The sequence below is a fragment of the Nilaparvata lugens genome, chromosome 13, assembly GCF_014356525.2.
Source record: "Nilaparvata lugens isolate BPH chromosome 13, ASM1435652v1, whole genome shotgun sequence".
NCBI lineage: Eukaryota > Metazoa > Arthropoda > Insecta > Hemiptera > Delphacidae > Nilaparvata > Nilaparvata lugens.
Window position 1 is genome coordinate 19,211,346 of NC_052516.1, and position 19,156 is coordinate 19,230,501.

General features: G+C 34.9%; 1 protein-coding gene across 1 annotated transcript; it reads right to left on the reverse strand.

The window, feature by feature from the left end:
* Positions 1-182: 182 nt before the first annotated feature.
* On the reverse strand, positions 183-17,751 carry LOC111058842 (cocaine esterase). Its single transcript, XM_039439992.1, has 11 exons — positions 17,086-17,751; positions 13,876-14,260; positions 9,660-9,794; positions 9,135-9,294; positions 8,335-8,532; positions 6,999-7,177; positions 5,616-5,820; positions 4,654-4,868; positions 4,290-4,461; positions 2,519-2,666; positions 183-692 (listed from the first exon to the last, which is right to left on the reverse strand). Exons 2-11 carry the CDS (start codon positions 14,245-14,247, stop codon positions 221-223), a joined length of 2,256 nt encoding a protein of 751 aa, XP_039295926.1. The 5' UTR covers positions 14,248-14,260; positions 17,086-17,751; the 3' UTR covers positions 183-220.
* Between the last annotated feature and the right edge of the window lie 1,405 nt (positions 17,752-19,156).

Consider the following 19,156-nt stretch of genomic DNA (forward strand, 5'->3'; position numbering starts at 1 on the left):
GCCAGGCACACAGTAGAGAGCGAACTGCGATCTCATTTGAGTTTCTATATCAATATCGCATATTTTGAATAGATATAGGAACCTTTTTAATACAAGGATCATAGATAACTGATCGCAGATCGATCTATAAGTGACCGGGCCCTAAAGGAATTAGGTTTGATGATAGCATAAATATGGAGACCTGTTGTATGATTTTCCAATTTATTTTGCAAAATTCGACTTATCCAAATATACCTCCCAGACCACCCAGAGCACTAGGTTTGGCTGTGGTTTGCTTTCCACCTCCCTGTGTATTTCCTCCTCCTCCTCCTCCCCCTCCTCCTCCCCCTCCCAACCCCAACAGCCCTCCCACAGGATTCTTAGTGAGGAGACCTTCGCCGACCTTGGTGACAGGATTGTTAGTGAGCGTTTTGAGCGGATTGGTGAGTGCGTTGGTGACATCCTCTGTGTTAACGATGGGATCGAGCAGGTCGGTGGAAGGGAGACCAGTCAGCTTATTGACGAGCTCGCCAGCGCCCAACAGCTGACACTCTGCTGATTTCAAGGTCGCACCGAGGCCGGCCCATAGCGCCATCTGGCACTTGCGGAAACCGGTCTTGACCGCCGGCTTGTCTGAGAGTTGCAGGTATTCGCTGGTGTCCGCGTCGAACGGTCTCCAACTGCGAACGCCGGCGGTCGGGATTTTCGGCTCCCTGCAGGACAAAATTGGAAAATTCAACTATTTTTTACCACAAAAATGCATTTATACAACATGAAATTTAATTACAATAATTGTAATAGAGAAATAGATGAAATACCCCTCAGAAGACTATATAATTATTGATTCTGTATCAAGACTATATTATTTGACGCTGCAATAAAAAAATCCACTCATCCACTAAATTTACCAATGTAAACAATACATGAAGATTTTGTTTTTTTAATGGAGAAAGGAGAATAACGCTGGATTCCTACACAACCGTTACAGTGAGAATACACTTTTTATAAGTTCTGTCTGATTGTACTGTTCACACTCAGCGCGGCCTAGCGAGTGTGAATAATCCCATTTGAACTTATAGGATCAATATCCTCACTGTACCGGTCACTTTCACTGTCACTAATGTGTGCAACTCATAGGCGAATTCCCACATATCCTATAATTTGCATCATCTCTTTAATAATTTAATACTAATCTCCTTTTTTTGTTACAGCCCAAAAATGCTTTTATTTTTTTATCTCTCTTTTTTATTTTATTTATTCTTTTCTCTTTTTTCAATCCATTCTATTGCTTTAGTAAAATAGTGTGTTAGACTCACTCCAGCGGTCCGTAAGTTGCATCTTACGTGCTGGATTGTATTTTTCTCAGTAAGTAATATTAAATTTGGTTTTTGATTCGTGACTATGCAGTTCTGTATATTATAAACTTGTTTTTGATATGCATGTATTTTACTTTTTTGTATTAATATTATTCAAGTTCAAGTTTTATTGTTTACATCAGCAATACAACAAAATAAAAAAACATCTCATCAGATACCTATAACTAACAATTTAAAGATACTAGGCACTTCTGAAAGGTTGATTTGGCACTATATCATAATGTATCAATAATACAGTAGAAATTAACTTTAAACTTATAAGTACACAACTCATATTAACATTTTGGAATAATGTGACTGATGATGGAAATGAGCCTTAACATTTGGGAATAAAACTTCATTCATTCAATAGTATGTGGGATTCATTACTCATGTGGGAATCCTCCTTAAAACTCATTCATTTATTTACAAGCCACTGTTGGGATTTTTTGTCCTACATACAAAATAAATATGACTCTTGCCACTGCAATTGAAAACCACTCGTCTAATATTCCCCAATGAAAGCGTTGTACTGGTATAAATATTGTTTTCTAATGATAAATCTATAGGCTATAGTGAGGTCCACGTTATAATGACAGTATTTGATGAACCTTGCTATCCTTGTCTATCATTCGACAAAGTCGGTGGTACTATCCTTTTCTAGGTCCACAACGATGCCAATTATGTTTTTGACAGTGTAGAAATATAATTAATTAATGCAGAGAATCGGCATCGCTATTCTTCTATCTTCATCCACTGCCATTATAACGTGGACCTCACTATAGTAAGATTCACGTTATGGTCAGAGGAAATTATAGATACTAATTTAGAAAGTTCTATTCATGAATAATAATAGCTATGGTAAATAAAGATCTGCCTAGAGATCCCGGGTTCAAACCCGCTCATCACTAAAAGTTTTTAATCAGGTCACTCCCGTGTTATTGGATGGACGCGTTAATTGTCGGTCCCGGCTAAAGTATGACAGTCGTGAGGCCCATTGACGGCTTAAATGATATATTCAGGTGAGGGGGGACCTTCCCACAAGGGACTCCCCACCAACAAAAGCCATATGAATTTACTTTTTACCTGCGTAAAAAATTAACAACTTTCACTGATTTTGTGAACATTATTGCTTGTAATAGAAATATAACATGGAAAGAAATGATCCATCATGGAATATTTACCCAGATCTGGCAAATTCGGCGACCATTGTGGTAAAATGTTCTCGTACTTTCTTGTCACTCTCAGCAGTCAACTTAGCACTCTGAATTGGCTCTCCCTGGAGGGAGCACGGCTCAAACAGATATATCAAGTCATCACCGTGACCAAGACCTACAAAAACAAATAATATAGATTATAGTTGACATAAAATATAGTTTCTCACAACTTTACTTCGTTTTATACATTGAAAATAAATAGAAATATTTTTAAATTTCTATTAGTTTGTAAACTTACTTCACTTCAATAAATACATAAAATTACTTCCAGATTGCTCTTTTAATGTGAAGATGCTTCAATTGAATATCATAAAGATTAGGTTTATAGAGGTTGTTGCGATTTATGAGAAGCTTTCATAGATGTAGCTTTAAATTCACTGTTTTGCTGTTGTTTATTCTATCAATTCTAAAACTGGATCCCCACATACCAGTGACACTGGAAGTGTCTGGCATATTGAGAATATAATTTTCATATGTTCTAACAGGATTATTCCCACTCAGCATCACTGAGCGAGTGCCCCTAAATAGTTCCCATAAGAATTTATGGGAATAATATTCTCAGTGTACCAGGCAACTTTATTGTCACTGATATATGGGAATCTAGCTTCATACATATACAGAGTGATTATAAAAGGACTTCAAAACTTTGAAAGCACATCAATATTTATTGAAATTACTTACAGAATTGAGAAAGGTGTAATTTTTTACAAAACATTTCCAGTTCAAGGTGTGGGTGTTATTTTGGTTCAATGTGACAGCCGTTGGTAATGCGACATACATTCCACCGATAATCGATTTTTTGCTATACTCGTACCAGCATATCAGGCGTAACTTGTGCAACCGCAGCGATCCGAATGTGATCCGCTTTCGGAGGTCATTAAGATTGTCTGGTAGAGGCGGAACATAATCCTTGTCCTTAATGAAACCCCACAGGAATAGTCCAACGGTGTTAAATCCGGTGAGCAAGATGGCCATGCAATTTAGCCCTGTACGGCCAATCCAGCGAAGTTGAAAATCCCAAACTTCTCCGTGGAAATGAGGTGGTGCACCGTCAGGTTGAACAATATGAACAACTAAGTGCCCTTTTACTTTCAGCACGACGGTGCACCAGCTCATTTCCACGGAGAACTTTGGGATTTTCTAGACATTTGCTTTCGAATTCGCTGGATTTATCATGCAGGGCCATCTCACTCACCGGATTTAACACCGATGAATTTCTTCCTCTGGGGTTTTATTAAGGATCAGGATTATGTTCCGCCTCTACCAGACAATCTTAATGACCTCCGAAATCGGATCACATTCGGATCGCTGCGGTTGCACAAGTTACGCCTGATATGCTGGTACGAGTGTGGCAAGAAATCGATTATCGGTGGGATGTATGTCGCATTACCAACGGCTGTCACATCGAACCAAAATAACACCCACACCTTAAAATTGAAATATTTTGTGAAAAAATAAGTAATTTCAATAAATATTTATGTACCGGTACTTTCAAAGTTGTAAATACCTTTTATAATCACCTTGTATATATGTTTATAGTGATTTGTATATTGATATACTATATAAATAAATAACGTAGGTACTAGGTCTAATAATGAGATGGAGTGTATCAAAATATAAGTAGTCAATCGCTCTATTATGTGATGGAGAACATCGTAATATGAAAATATAAATTATGTGGGTACCTATTTATGTGATGCAGTATAACGATATAAGAGTGAATAAACTAAAACTAGACCTTTGCTAGGAACGTCATCCGATGTTTGCACCAAAGGCAGGCCATCCAAGAAGTGTTTTCCAGTTGATTTCTTCGACTGATGATCAAAAAGGTACATGTAGGCTTTCGAGTGTTTCGTCCATAGTTGAGACGTCAAGAATGCTGGCAGATTGAATAAAGCATCTGTGGTTGCCTGGAATAGAAAATGAAAAATAATCACTTGATTTTAATCTGAATCAGAAATAAATAATTATTCTAATTATAATTAGTTCAATTCATAGAATAAACCAACCTAATGGACCTAAATAAATAATATTGAATAATGTTATTGCAAAACATCTTTCCAAATTATGAAAATAATCTTATTTCAATTTAATTCAATTACCTCAATCAACTTGTCAATTGAAGAAGCAGCCGCTGAAAGACTCTTTCCGACAGCATCAATATAATTGGAGCTGGAAAAGAGTGTATCGAGAGTTGGGTTGACCGATCCGTTCGAATACAGTCCTGTATTCACATTGACCAGCTCCTTGAAAATTGATCCGGTTAGTAGCTGAGTCACATCTGCTGCTTTACCCAGCAGTTGGTTGAAGAGAGAACCTGTGATAAAACAAATATAAAGGATAAAAAAATTGATCAAAACAATTATAGACCAGTTAAAACATAAAATATAGAACAATAATAATTATTGAACGTTTCGTTGAATAAAAAAGTTCAAAACGATCACTATCAATTTAATCATCCCCTTGCAATCTATTTTTGACAATATTAAAAATGGCAAAAATATATTAAATAACGCTATCTACAGGTTGTAGCCCCCTTCATAAATGTAATAAGTATAATTATATCTGAATTATTTATTTATTATGAATTTCTTTTTAACTGAGAAATAGTTAATTACTAGACCACTACCAATGGTAGTTCGGTTGTAGAATGATAATTAGTTGACTTGAAATTGATAATGGTTTCACGTTTTTTTTCTTTTTAGTAGAAATTAGTTAGTTACTGGAGTACCTAGTTACCCTAGCACCTACCCCTCGGCTCTTCTGAGTCTAAAACTAGTCCTCAGTCTAAAACTAGACTTCAAGCCCCTTTATTCAATGAGTCATTTAGTAAAATTCCATCTCCTATATTAGACAGAAGTTTTTTATCAACTTAAGATTGAATTATCAAAGGATAGTTTTAGAAATTATGTGAATCATTTTCTCATTCTATTTTTTACGAAATGTTTGAATTACTGGACGATTCTACAACATCTCGAAAAACAGTTTTCAATTTTTTTGAAATTAAATTTATCATAATTTCAAAAGCAATACAAAGTATATAATAATTGTTATGTTGTAATACCTTTGACAGCAGTACTGGTCTCCTCCTTAGTAACACCGGTCAACAAGGGGACCTTGAGGAATTTGCCCGATTTCAAGGTCTCAATGGGAGGCACCTGAACGAAGAACGGCAGGAATCGGCCGTCGTTTTTCCCCTCAACTGTTGGACTTGGATTCAGAGGAGTCGCCATAGCTTTTACGGGGCCGTCACTCTGCACTTTTTGATCCTGAGATTAGAAAATTATTACAATATTATTCATCGTGGGAAACTTGATAAAATTCACAAAAACTGCATGAACAATAATATGTTCTAAAGTAATCATCTTAATTTGAACAGATTATCAATAATCAATAAAACTTGACATGTAACTAGTGTAGTGTAGGGTTGTGGGAGTGGATCAACTTGATTCAATTCTTAGTACCGGTTGTACAAAAGACTGTTGAATTTTAACCGTGATTAATCTCACGAGAACCAATTAGAGAAGCCGTCTTTTCGAAATCGCCTTCTCTGATTGGTTCTTATAAAATTAATCACGGTTAAAATTCAACTGGCTTTTGTGCAAACAGCCCTATAATTTAGAATAACGCAAATAAATTTGCCATGTGCATGGAATGTGTGTAGTAGCCTTGATAATAACAATGATATCTGGTCTATTCTTAATAAGAGTAATGATATCCAATATTTCCATTCCTCAATTGTCATGAAAAAATGTAGAAAGTTGTAAAGATTTCCCATTCCTAATTTAAAGTAGAAATTGAATGATTTTCAGTTTTCGACTATTTTTTGTGTTGTAGCTTTATGTACTTCAAACTGTATCAGAATGGAAAGTGCTCTGATAAATGATTCTCATCAAGTGAAAAGTGTATACGGTACATTTAAATTTCTGGTCACTATAGCCTCCAAAATTTAGAAAGTTGTTCTCTAAGGAAAATATACACTGTAGTCATATTATTAAGCAATCTGCACACATGGTAGAGACATAAATACAACAAATAATATATATACTGCACAATATAGTATAGCCTTTACTAGCTGCCTCGAGAAAGCAGCATTGGAAATCTCATGATTTTTGAACATTTCCAATTCCGCTTTCCCGGGGCAGCTAGTGGAAGCTACTAAAGTGAGCAGGCTGCTTTAGGGGTAAGAATAAAGTTTCATTGATAAACGTCAAGAAAGTAATATATTGATTCCCGTAGTAAAACACGCGAGGGCCCTGCTAATTAATTTAATATTTTTGTGGAAAGGATGAATTTCTATTTACAAACGTTAAGAAAGTAGAATATTGATTCCCGTAACAAAACACGCGGGGTCCCTGCTAGTTTATTCATTTCATTTATTTATTCTTTTTTACAATGAAGCACAAAATAAGTTAATTTAATATTGTTTAGAGGAAATGACACATACCTGATACTGGTTATCAGCTTCTATGAGCTTTTCGACAGGCAACGCCTGCATGCAGCGGACGAATGCAGTTCCCTGCTCGGCCTGACAGGCGTTCAGTGCCCCCACCTCCTTGGTCGTCTGCTCTGTCTTGTCATCCACTGCGAACGACGACACCGATGATCCACTCATCGCGAAAACACCTACAACAACAATACTTTTCATTAGAAGATTTAGTGATAGAATAAGAGCCAGACAACATAAAGCAATTTTTCAGACGCCAAACTAGGCAGCCAATGGGAGAGTTTCCTACCCTGTCGACTCTAAAAATGCCGCCTGAAAACGGTTGAAAAATGCTCAGTATGGTCTGACCCCAAGTTTGGACAGTAACCTTTCATTCCTTTTCTGAATGTTGTATTTGTTTGCTTCATCTAATAAATAATATATGATTGGTGAATGAATACCAGGCAATATTGATTTAGCTAGAGGATAGTGTTATACTTAACAATATAATGTTATACTTAAGGATATTTGCTTATGATATAATATCTAATGTCATTATTCCTAATTATAATAATAATTATTCCTAATTGATTCCTGTATTTTTATGTATGTGCTACCTTTAATTGAGTGCAGTAGAATATTCTTATTTTTTGTAAAGATTTGTATATACCTGTAAATATATAAACATTATTTATTCAAGTAGGATAAATTTATATAAAATTCAAGAACAGTACTCTCTGGCTTGATCTGTTCCCGTCAGCTAGAGATTCTAATAATTTTGTATACTCTGTTTATTATGTCTCACGTAAACTGTGTTGCAAAATTACTTAAAAATTTACAATGAATAACAGTCTATTTTTGTAATACTTGGTTGAAAAGTTACTCAGACAAGCAGGTTACTTCATCACACAGAAGATGATTTGCTAGTCAAAAGATCACGGTTCGAACATGAGCAACTTTCAATTGAAAGTTCAGAAAGATCATTGTTAATAATAATGTATTAGTAGTGAAATAATAATTGAAGTTCGTGATGGAATCCAAAATTGATGAATATCCTATAGCTTATTTTGTGTTGTCCTTTACTGTATGTACAGAGTTGGTTTGTGTTTACTTGTTTGTATTTAATAATATAATACACCATGTTAGAAGGATCATCTATTTCATATTTATTGTCTCTATAATGTTATACTTAAGGATATTTGCTAATGATATAATATCTAATGTCATTATTCCTAATTGATTTCTGTATTTTTATGTATGTGCTTTAATTTAGTGCAGTGGAATATTTTTATTTTTCGTAAAGATTTGTGTGTATTTTTTGGTAAATAAAAAAAAATTCAATTCAATTTCGGGGTACCTTTGACAGAATCCTTGTGATAGCGGTTGTTGGCGCACATGCCGGCCGCACTGGCACCGGAGCCCTGGCCGGAGGCGATGATGCGATTGGGGTTGCCGCCGAAGAAACGGATGTAGTCGCGCGTCCAGCGCATCGCCGCGTTCATGTCGAACAGGCCCACGTTGCCAGGCAGCTCCTTCGTTTTCGTGCTCAGGTAACCTGACCGAAAAGAGAGAGAATATTATTTTTTGTGAAATGCTGCAAAGGGTGTTGGTTTAGTATATTATGTTATTCATTGAATTGTTCCAAATGGCAGCAATCTTTTGGCATATGCATGGTGGCCAACATCGAAACGTAGAAGAAGAATATGAGGAGTACAAGGAGGAAGAGGAGGAGGAGGAGGAGGAGGAGGAGGAGGAGAATGAGGAGGTGATGGTGGAGAAGAAGGAGAAGGAGGAGGTAAATGAGAAGGTGGTGGAGAAGGGGTAGAGAAATAGAAGGAGGTGGAGAAGAAAGAGAAGGAGGAGGTGAAGAAGAAGAAGAAGGTGGAGGAGGAGGAGGAGGAGGAAAAATGAGAAGAAGAAAATGAAAAAGAAGAAGAATTAATCAAACTCAAATTAATAATACATCTTTTTTGACTTAATATCTTTGCTGGTTTTTATGTAGAGTAAGGCCAGACCTTATTAATAGTTTTTTAGGTGTTTTCAGACAGAACTTTTAGAGTCGGAAGGCTAGGAAGCTCTCTGATTGGCTGATTGGATTGGCGCTTGAAAATACGCTTAATATGGTCTGGTTTTTACTTGAAAAGCTGCTCTACTCACCGAGAGATCCAAGCCTGTACTGAATGGTGACCACGACAACTCCTTTGTTGACCAAATTCCTCGGGTCATACTGGGAGCAGGATCCCCTTCTGAAACCTCCGCCATGAACCCAGAAAATAACTGGCAAACCTGGAGACTTCTTCTGACCACGCAGAGGAATCTGCAACGCAGAAAATAGTATCAATCTATGAATTTGAAATTTTGGTTTGATTATTTTGGACTGAAAATTATGTGTAAATGAGAAATGAGCATAACACAACCTTCGAATTGTTCATTTGAAATTAGGGATAGATGTATTTTCTAAGAAATGCCTGATGAATCCTCCCGCATTGTATGAATAAATAAATAAAACAGCTTGTATTTTCAACATACGATACAATTTATACATACACTTCACATAACACATCAATGTTTGCACTTCGAATAATACATAGAAATAGAGTTCACTTAACGCTATCCGAAGTCTTACTTCATTATTTTATAGGCACTTTCAAAATATTTTCGACATACTTCAATGTTGATTACCTTGGGAGTGAAGACATTCAAGTAAAGACAATCCTCCTCTCCAATGTATCCCTTATTGTTGGGATATGGCTGGGGGCAAGGCGGGGGAAATTTGGTGGCTGATATCTTTCCAGACAAGTGCATCCTCACTGGCCTCTGAAAAATTTTATCAAATTAATCATCATCCACATAAAATTAGGTCTTATATAAAATGATATAGAACATATAACGTTAACAATAACATTTCTCACTGGCAAAAAATAATAATTTTGTTTTTTTACAAATCAACATTGAATTACATGCGGAATATCAAACGTTTACAGCAAAAATGTTTTAACAAAAGTGTAAAGTGTTTACACGTTAGATACTTATAAATAGTTTAATATGTTTCTAGAAGTTATCTACTCATCTACATATATCTATTATCTGTTCTGTTCTGTATTTAGATACAGAGAGTTCTCTGAGTTTTATAAACAATTCTACTGCTCTTAACCTAGGTCTTCCTATAAGACAAGGTAGGGGTACTGTATCAATGGCGACTGCATCAATCACATCCAATATAACAGGACAATGCTTAGTAGATCTTGTCATTCTTGATCACTGTTACAAACAAGCAAATCTTTCGGTCTTACCAGAGCTTTGTGCGGATATAATTGTTGGACATGATATTTTGAAAAACCATGAAAGTATTAAAGTAGTTTTTGGTGGAAAAAAGCCGCAGTTAACCTTATGCAGCGTGGCAGCCTCAACTGTAGAACCGGTGTCATTGTTTTCTAATTTAAAACCGGAATGTAAACCAATTGCAATCAGATATCATCGACACAGTAAGGATGATTTGAAGTTTATTGAAAATGAAGTAAGTAAAATGCTTAAAGACGATGTTATAGAGCCCAGAATTTCTCCATGGAGAGCTCAAGCGTTAGTGGTTACAAATGAAAATCATAGAAAAAGAATGGACATTGATTACTCCAAAACTATAAATCGTTTTACATTACTGGATGCTTACCCACTACCAAGAATCGATGATATTGTAAACAAAGTTGCAAATTATGAGTTTTTCAGTACTATTGACTTGAAAAGTGCATACCACCAAATTACGATAAGGAAAGAAGAAAAGCACTATACAGAATTTGAGGCATGTGGTCAACTCTACCAGTTTAAACGCATTCCGTTTGGGGTCACTAATGGAGTGGCAGTGTTCCAACGTGTAATTGACCAAGTTATACGGTCTGATCAGCTACAAGACACTTATGCTTACCTTGATGATGTTACAATCTGTGGCAAAACACAGGAGCAACACGATATAAACTTGAAAAAGTTTATCAACGCTGCAAACAAATACAACCTAACTATCAATAATGAGAAGTCTTCATTTTCACTGAAATCGATCAACTTGCTGGGCTATCATATATCTAACAAAACTATCAAGCCTGACCCCAGCCGATTGGAACCACTGAAAAATTTACCTCCGCCTAGAGACACTGCATCGCTGAGGAGGACCCTTGGTATGTTTTCACATTATGCATCACTAATACCAGATTATGCCACTAAGGTGATTCCTCTTGCCCGTACTGCATTTCCCTTGTCTAAAGCAGGGTTACAATCGTTTGAAACTATAAAAAGTGAAATAATTGGATCTGTAGTAAGCTGCATTGACCCTGAAGCACAATTCATTGTGGAAACTGATGCATCTGAGAGCACCATTGCTGCTACTTTGACTCAATCAAACCGTCCAGTTGCATTCTTCTCAAGGATACTTTCACCAGCAGAACAAAGACATTCAAGTGTTGAGAAAGAAGCACAAGCCATTGTAGAAGCACTGCGAAAATGGCGTCACTACTTGGTTGGCAAACATTTCAAGCTGATTACTGATCAGAGGTCGGTAGCTTTTATGTTTGATAACAACCGTCATGGTAAAGTGAAAAATGAAAAGATAATGAGGTGGAAACTGGAACTGTCTTGTTTTCATTACGATATTGTATATAGACCTGGCAAAGATAATATGGCTGCTGATGCTCTGTCTAGAGTATGTTCTTCAATCCGAAATCAGGAAAATCTATTAGTTGATTTACATGAGTCTCTATGCCACCCAGGCATAACACGGTTGTACCACTGGGTTCGGAGTAAAAACTTACCCTACTCAATTGATGAAATCAGACGTATAACAAACTCCTTCAAAGTGTGTGCTGCTGTCAAGCCCAAATTCTTCAAACACAAAGGGACTCTGATTAAAGCCACTTCTGCATTGAACGGCTAAATATCGATTTCAAAGGCCCTCTGCCTTCATCAAGTCGAAATCGTTATTTATTGGTAATAGTAGATGAGTTTTCACGGTTCCCTTTTGCTTTCCCATGTCCAGACATGTCATCATCTACAGTTAAATCAAAACTGAAAACCCTGTTTTCTACGTTTGGGGTTCCTAGTTACATACATTTAGACAGAGGAACATCATTTATGAGTCAAGACTTGAAAAATTACCTAAACTCGCATGGAATTGCAACTAGCAGAACCACTGCTTAAAACCAGCAGGTAATGGACAGGTTGAAAGATATAATGGTATTCTATGGAAAACGATTGAGCTAGCATTAAAATCACTTAATTTAGAAATAAATCAATGGGAGTCAGTTTTAGAAGATGCTCTTAGCTCAACAAGAACATTACTTTGCACAGCCACAAATCAAACTCCTCATGATCGTATGTTTTTACACCCACGTAGATCTGGAAACAATGGTGTTTCAGCTCCTTCTTGGCTTCTCAATTCCAGCCCTGTCTATTTAAAAAAATTCAATCAAACATCTAAATATGAGCCACTTGTTGAAGATGTCCAACTTCTACATGGAAATGCTGAGTATGCACATGTAAAGCTACCTGATGGAAGAGAAACCACAGTATCAACACGTCATCTTGCTCCAGTTGGAGAGTACGAAAACAGAGATCACGAAGAACAAACCGATTCTGAAAATGATGAAAATTCTCAATTACCAAGTTCCGAACCTGAACTTGAATACTTCCATAATCCTCAAACAACCCAAAACCAAGAAAACAAAACTAGTACTACTGCCGAGAGCTTACAACCTAGACAACAGACTACTGGACAAGAAAATCAAAATACATATCCAAGAAGAAGTTTTAGAAATAGAAGACCTCCTAATTATTTGAATGACTACATTCATTAACTCTTTGGGGGGAAGAATGTAGTATAACAACATATGTTTTGAATTTGTTATTACTGTTACTAAGTCTCCAAACAAACTCATTCCAATTCGAAACCTGTATAGTTCAAGTTATTAAAAACCTTTCTTAAGGTATTAAATACTTATGTCGTGTTTACTCTCATTCCTATTACACTGATTAAATTTTAATTTGTTTCCATTACTGTATAATGTAGTGTAAGTATGCAATGGGTCTTGCAAGACCTGGCAATACATTGTGATTTGTGATAAAGAATCAATCAATATGTAATAAAATATTCGTATGTAATGAAAATCACTATAGGCCCAAGTATTTCAAAATTTTATTTTTAAATACAGTTGTGCTCACACTGAAGCTGGATTCCCACATATATCAGTATCAGTGAAATATGTCCGGTCCAGTGACAATATTATCCCCATAGGATTTCATTCAATCATGAATCAACAACGTTTTTCTCAATTTTATTCCATCATACAAATGATTGTTGAATATTCAAATCGTTATTCTCAATTCCAATTCATGTCTCATCACACAAATGATTTGGAATAGTCAATAGTTTTATACCAGTTTTCTTAATTATTATAATAAAAACAACTTTGCACTGTTTTAAGGTGGTTACACACATCGATTTTTGGACGTACGTTTTTTTGCCGTCCTTATAAATTCTATAAGATTGAACATATGATTTTGTCAAGTTCCGTTTAATCTAATAGAATTCATAAGGACGGCAAAAATCGTACGTCCAAGAATCGATGTGTGAGTAACTAGTTTTACTCAGGGGTGGGCTTCAATTTTTATGTTTTCCATAATAATAATAATATTATTATTATTGGTCAAGTATAATTATTAGGTTATGTTGGGGAATAATATGGCATGAATAGGGGAATAAATTCCATTTTCAATTAAACCTATAGATTTATTAAGTGTTCTAAAAACCAGGCCTACAATCATTATATTTTATTATTTATTTTTACAGGAATAGGTACCGTACTTGATAGTAATTTCATATTTCATTAAACAAAAGTGTATAATTTAGTTTAGTTACCTGGAACCGATACCTGCCAACAGGCGCCTGCGCATATTTGATGCCCTTGAAGGAGTAATGTCCATCACTCTCCTTAGTACCAACCACCTCTGCCCTCCTCTTGCCCCGCCTTGTGAACACTATAGCATCGTCATTGACCGTCTCGAAGTCCGGCTCAGCTGTGGTCGAGGTCGAGGGCCTGGGTTGAACGGGGTCATTGTCCTCGTAGTCGAAATTCAAAATTCGCGGGGGTGGCGGACTGGAGGCCGGATATCCCCCCACTATAGGAGCGCGTTTGGCTCGATGACTGTCATAACTGTCATCGTAGTCATCGGTTGATGATGACTGGATCAATGCGGAGACAAACAGGGTCACCGCTAGGATTGGTCGCATGTTGACAAATTCCCTGTGAGTTGCAGAAAAAAGTAAAAATTAGAACATGATCTGTGAGTGAAGAGGGGAGAGCTTTGTATGCTGGAATTGCAATTTATCTACATGATAAGTTACAAATAATTTTGCATTGCTACAATTTAGTTTCTATATGTTTATTTGTTAAGAAATCTGAAAGCGTTCATCAAGGGATACATAGAAGAATGATTGAATTTTGAGTTCAAGTCCCGCTAAGTGCATGGATTCTATATTATTATTATTATTATTATTTATTTAATTATCATAAATTCATGATAATTGTTAAGACTTACACTTATATTGAGAGTGATGCGCAATTGCATGATATCGATTTATCAATGCTTTGGAAGTATTTCTCAAATTGTTATTTATTGAATTGAACCTGTTTGATAAGAAAGTCGAAAGTGTATTAGTAGGTGACCTACATTATAATATTTTATCATAGCTTGGGCTACAATTTTATTTTATGATCTAATGTGTTCATTGATGTGAAAACAATGCTAATAATGATTAAAGAATAAGAAATTATACACAACTAGGATACAAGACTAAGATTTCGCGGCTTTTTAATAGGTATGGTGAAATTTGGACAAAAATGTCCTGATATAAATCCAATTGCTAACAAAAACATAAATTAAAAAATAAGTCCCACAAACTCGTTTTATGCCGGTGAGGCTCTCTTGATCTTCTTGTCAGATTGAATTAACAAGTAAAGATATCAGGGAATACAATTTCACATCATGTTTGCCGTAAATTTTGAAAAATGATACGTTTTGATGAAAAATATTCCAGTCATAGTATCGTCATAATTTCTCAATTTAGCCTACATTTTTATATGCAACGCATCATTAAACATTGTATAAATTAGATATATTATCAAATCAAATTTATTCACCAATAAATACAACAATGCTACAATAAAATAAATAAATATTTCCTGTTAGAGGAAATATTTTCCAGAGTTCCTGTTTGGCTTGAAAATGTCCGATACCAGCACGAAACGGACGTCGCCACATCAAAGAATGTGAGTGCTTTTTCACTTTAAAGTTTTATAAAATTTAATTGTAATAAATAAATATATTTTTGTTCAATAATTGGCGTGGCAAGAAAAAGAAATCTTGTGCTCTATCCACGAATTCAAAAATTCCTTATTTACTATATTATATTTAAAATGATTTTGAATTAATACAGCTCTTCATAATATAATCAAGACCAGTACAATACAGATAGATAAATCTAATAAACAATCATGTAATTAATTTAATATAGTTAATCATACCATATTTTAATGTTTTTTTCTGTCTATCCACATTCTTTCCTTTATTTATTATTTCTCATGCTCCTCCTTCCTCACATAGACAGAAGGAAATTAATTGAGAACTGGGAAGGAAATTCCTCTGATTATATTGAGAAGGAATAGTGATCAAGAAAAACGTTTTCGCAGAACCAGCTTAGTAGAATAAGAAGAAAAAGAGGAGTAAAGAAAGAATGAGAAGGAGGAAGAACACATGACTATGATTGGTTTTATAGATCATCCTTGACCTTTAACATCTTTACGGGGATTCCCCAAGAAAATTTGCCTTACAAGTTTATTACTCTATTGTTCATAAAAAATTATGGTTTATTGTATTTTATCAATAACTTAGTTATTGACTTAGCTAAAACTTAGTTACAATAACTTGTAAAATGCAATAAATTGTATTTTAATACTACAATAACTACATGATATTGAAGCTTGTAGCTATATAGATAATAATCAATAATTTATTATTTGTCGATATTTGAAACTGAGAATCATTCATAAGTTGAATATTAATGAAATAGAGAACAAACCGTATACAGCGTAGGTCATTCTAAATAAAGATTATTCTACCGAAATTTTAATCAATAAAAGCTTTCAAGAAAAATTTGTAATATTTGAAGAATAGAGGTACTACGCTGTCAATAAAACCCATGTTATATTCAAACTAATAATAAGGCGGTATCTAAATTATATGAGCTAATTTATTGGAGTTCCCTTAATGTTGCCAGGAAAAGAGAAAAACATCCATATAAAATACAAAAGAAATCATTCGTCAGAGTGGTGTTAGTTTCATGTCCATAGAAATAAGTTGAGTTGAAGTTGATAACGTTAACGTTGTTGAGAACTTTAATAACTTAATTTTACAATATTCAACTCTATAGCATGCCTGCCATAATACCAATATTGTGAATAATGCAAAAATAGTACAAACTAAAGAATAGCCATAATTATTATTATCTTTTACAAAAAAGCACAGATAGGGGGGGGGAAACTATAAGAATATTAAATAAAAACTCAGTCGAATTTCTAAGGATACCTTGTACTATTCCTCTCCCAAATTTAGGTAACATTAAACATAGATTGATTAATCTATGATATGCTAATACTGTGAAAATTACTCAACTCCAACTCTTCATATTTTAAGCATAGTTGCGGAAAATAAAAATCCTTGTTCAGCATGTCTAATAAAAAGAAGTGGACAGAAACAGTTAGTATAACACGGAGGTAACGGACTACACTTAATCACAAACCATAGTAAACCATACCGTACTTAATATTCAGTACCTACTACTAATAATAATTATTAATCTCCACTATTACTTTGCAACACATTGAATTGAAAATTATTCAATGAGAATGATTTAGACCTTTATATTATCTCTTATCAACCTAATCTCTTTTTAAACTCTATTCCAGTTAAAATTAAACTTATTTAATATAAATAATATATCAACTGAAGCATATATTATTATACAATAATTTATTATGAGAGTTTGAGACAATAACAGTCGATAACTTACGTTGTCGGAAACAAAAACTCAGAGAAATCACAGGCACGTATTATCTCATATCAGACTGCACACACGTTCAGTTCAAACTCTGACCCCGCACTGACAACACAGCATGATTCAGATGCTCATCTCTCTGCTTCTCACATTAAAAATAAATCTCTAAAACAAAAATATTCGCAAAACCACACCAAGTTACATCGTTGCAAGTTGTAATCAAACAAGACCGGTTTTGTATATTTTCCTGCTAAATTATCTTTGGAATCGCCAGCGGTGGATCAAGGCTGTAATGTTCTTATGAGATTCACTTTCATCTGTCAGTTATCCTCTTAAACAACATTAATGCTTTCCGTCTAAACAACGCTGCCAATCCAAGTTACAGTGAGATTCACTTGAAACTTTCAGCATTGGTTGAATGGTAAGAATCGACGTTATTCATAAGGAATACTGACAGATTAAAGTGAATTTCTCTCTCGCATACAAATGCTCAAGGCTCTTGACCTTGGATGCAAATGCACTGCTGATGACAGTCAAAGATATTAGAATACGAATATCATCATTTTCTACAATGAGATTCCACTTCTAATTGTCAGCATAAGTTTCATGTAAAGTGTTGATGAAGTTTCATGTTTACGGTCATAACGAATACTGACCGTCTACAGTAAATCACACTACAGCAATCTGAAATTAGTTGAAATGCATGACTGATGGAAAAAAATGATTCTTTGAATCCAGTGATTGACAGGCATAATTATTTGAATAATCAATCATGTCTGGTACTCATTTGTGCTGGAGGCAATATCTTTTATAGGATGACTAGTTGAAAAAATGATTGACTTCGAGGAAGCTCTAACAGATCCGTTTAAACGCATGGAATTATTGCGCTAGAGCATAAGGTCTTGCTATGACTCTCTATAGAGCCGTCTTGATTTTTGGTAATCACATTAAGTTTGGAATATCTAAACCAAAAAGAATATGTTTCCCTATAATATGGGGAATAAAATTAAGAGGTAAAACCAGCCCGGAAAGTACTACGAATTATCATAAAATAAAGAAATTGGGCTGTAGTATAAATTTGAGAAGGGATTGGGCATAAGTCTGTTGTGCCTTCTCATATAAGTGCAATTGTAAATAACTGAATAAATAGATAAATCAAATTTAAGGAACATTATCGTGGAGCGCTTTAGTTAATTATTGAAGTTTTTCAGTTATCTTATGATAGTTTGTCATCTTGTGAGATCTGACTCCCCAGTTCAGTAAATAACGGTTTCACTACTGGCGCAACCCAAAGTTTTAGAGCATGATAGTAGTATGCTATATAGGTTAAATTTGCCCCCAAAGTTCTTTGTTGACAAAAGGGCCAAATACAAGTGTTCAACATGAGCTAGTCTTTTATTAGTGCTATTTTAACTGTAATTTTGTTTCCCAATCAGATTTTTTTAGCCAAAAATGAACGCGTGTTTATTTTATGGACCTATATCCTATTATATTAAGCGAGCAATTTCTGTAAATATTTTTATATGGTTATTTATGTCCAACACGGATATTGAAAACGGCTCTAACGATTTTCACGAAATTTGGAACATAGTAGGTTTATGATAAAAAATTCGATTGCACTAGGTCTCATCCTTGGGAAAACTCGCTGAACGACATTAAAAGGATAATTCATCCTTGGCTGAAACAGCTGAGGCTTTCGTCGTCTGTTTATAGTAAAAAAGTGAGTGAGCGAGTAATTCTGTGGAAAATCAAAATATTGCATCCCCGAAAACAGCTGACGTATAGCCAGCTGTAAAATATAAACACGATCATTTAAGAGAATTGTGTTCTGTTTATCAATAAATAAAAATAACGAGCGAAGCTCAGTGCTCCGATATTAAATTTGTTTGTAAATCTAACAGATGTGGAAAAATAATTATGAATTGTTTCATTATACTATAGCTCCTAATAAGTCGACAATGATACGGTTGATTAATGTTACTACCTTTGATGGCAGGCGAGATAGATTATTTATCTTGCAGTCATTATTATTAGTTGTAAAAAATGATCAAAAACCGCATTATAGATGACGTATATTAGGAGCTGT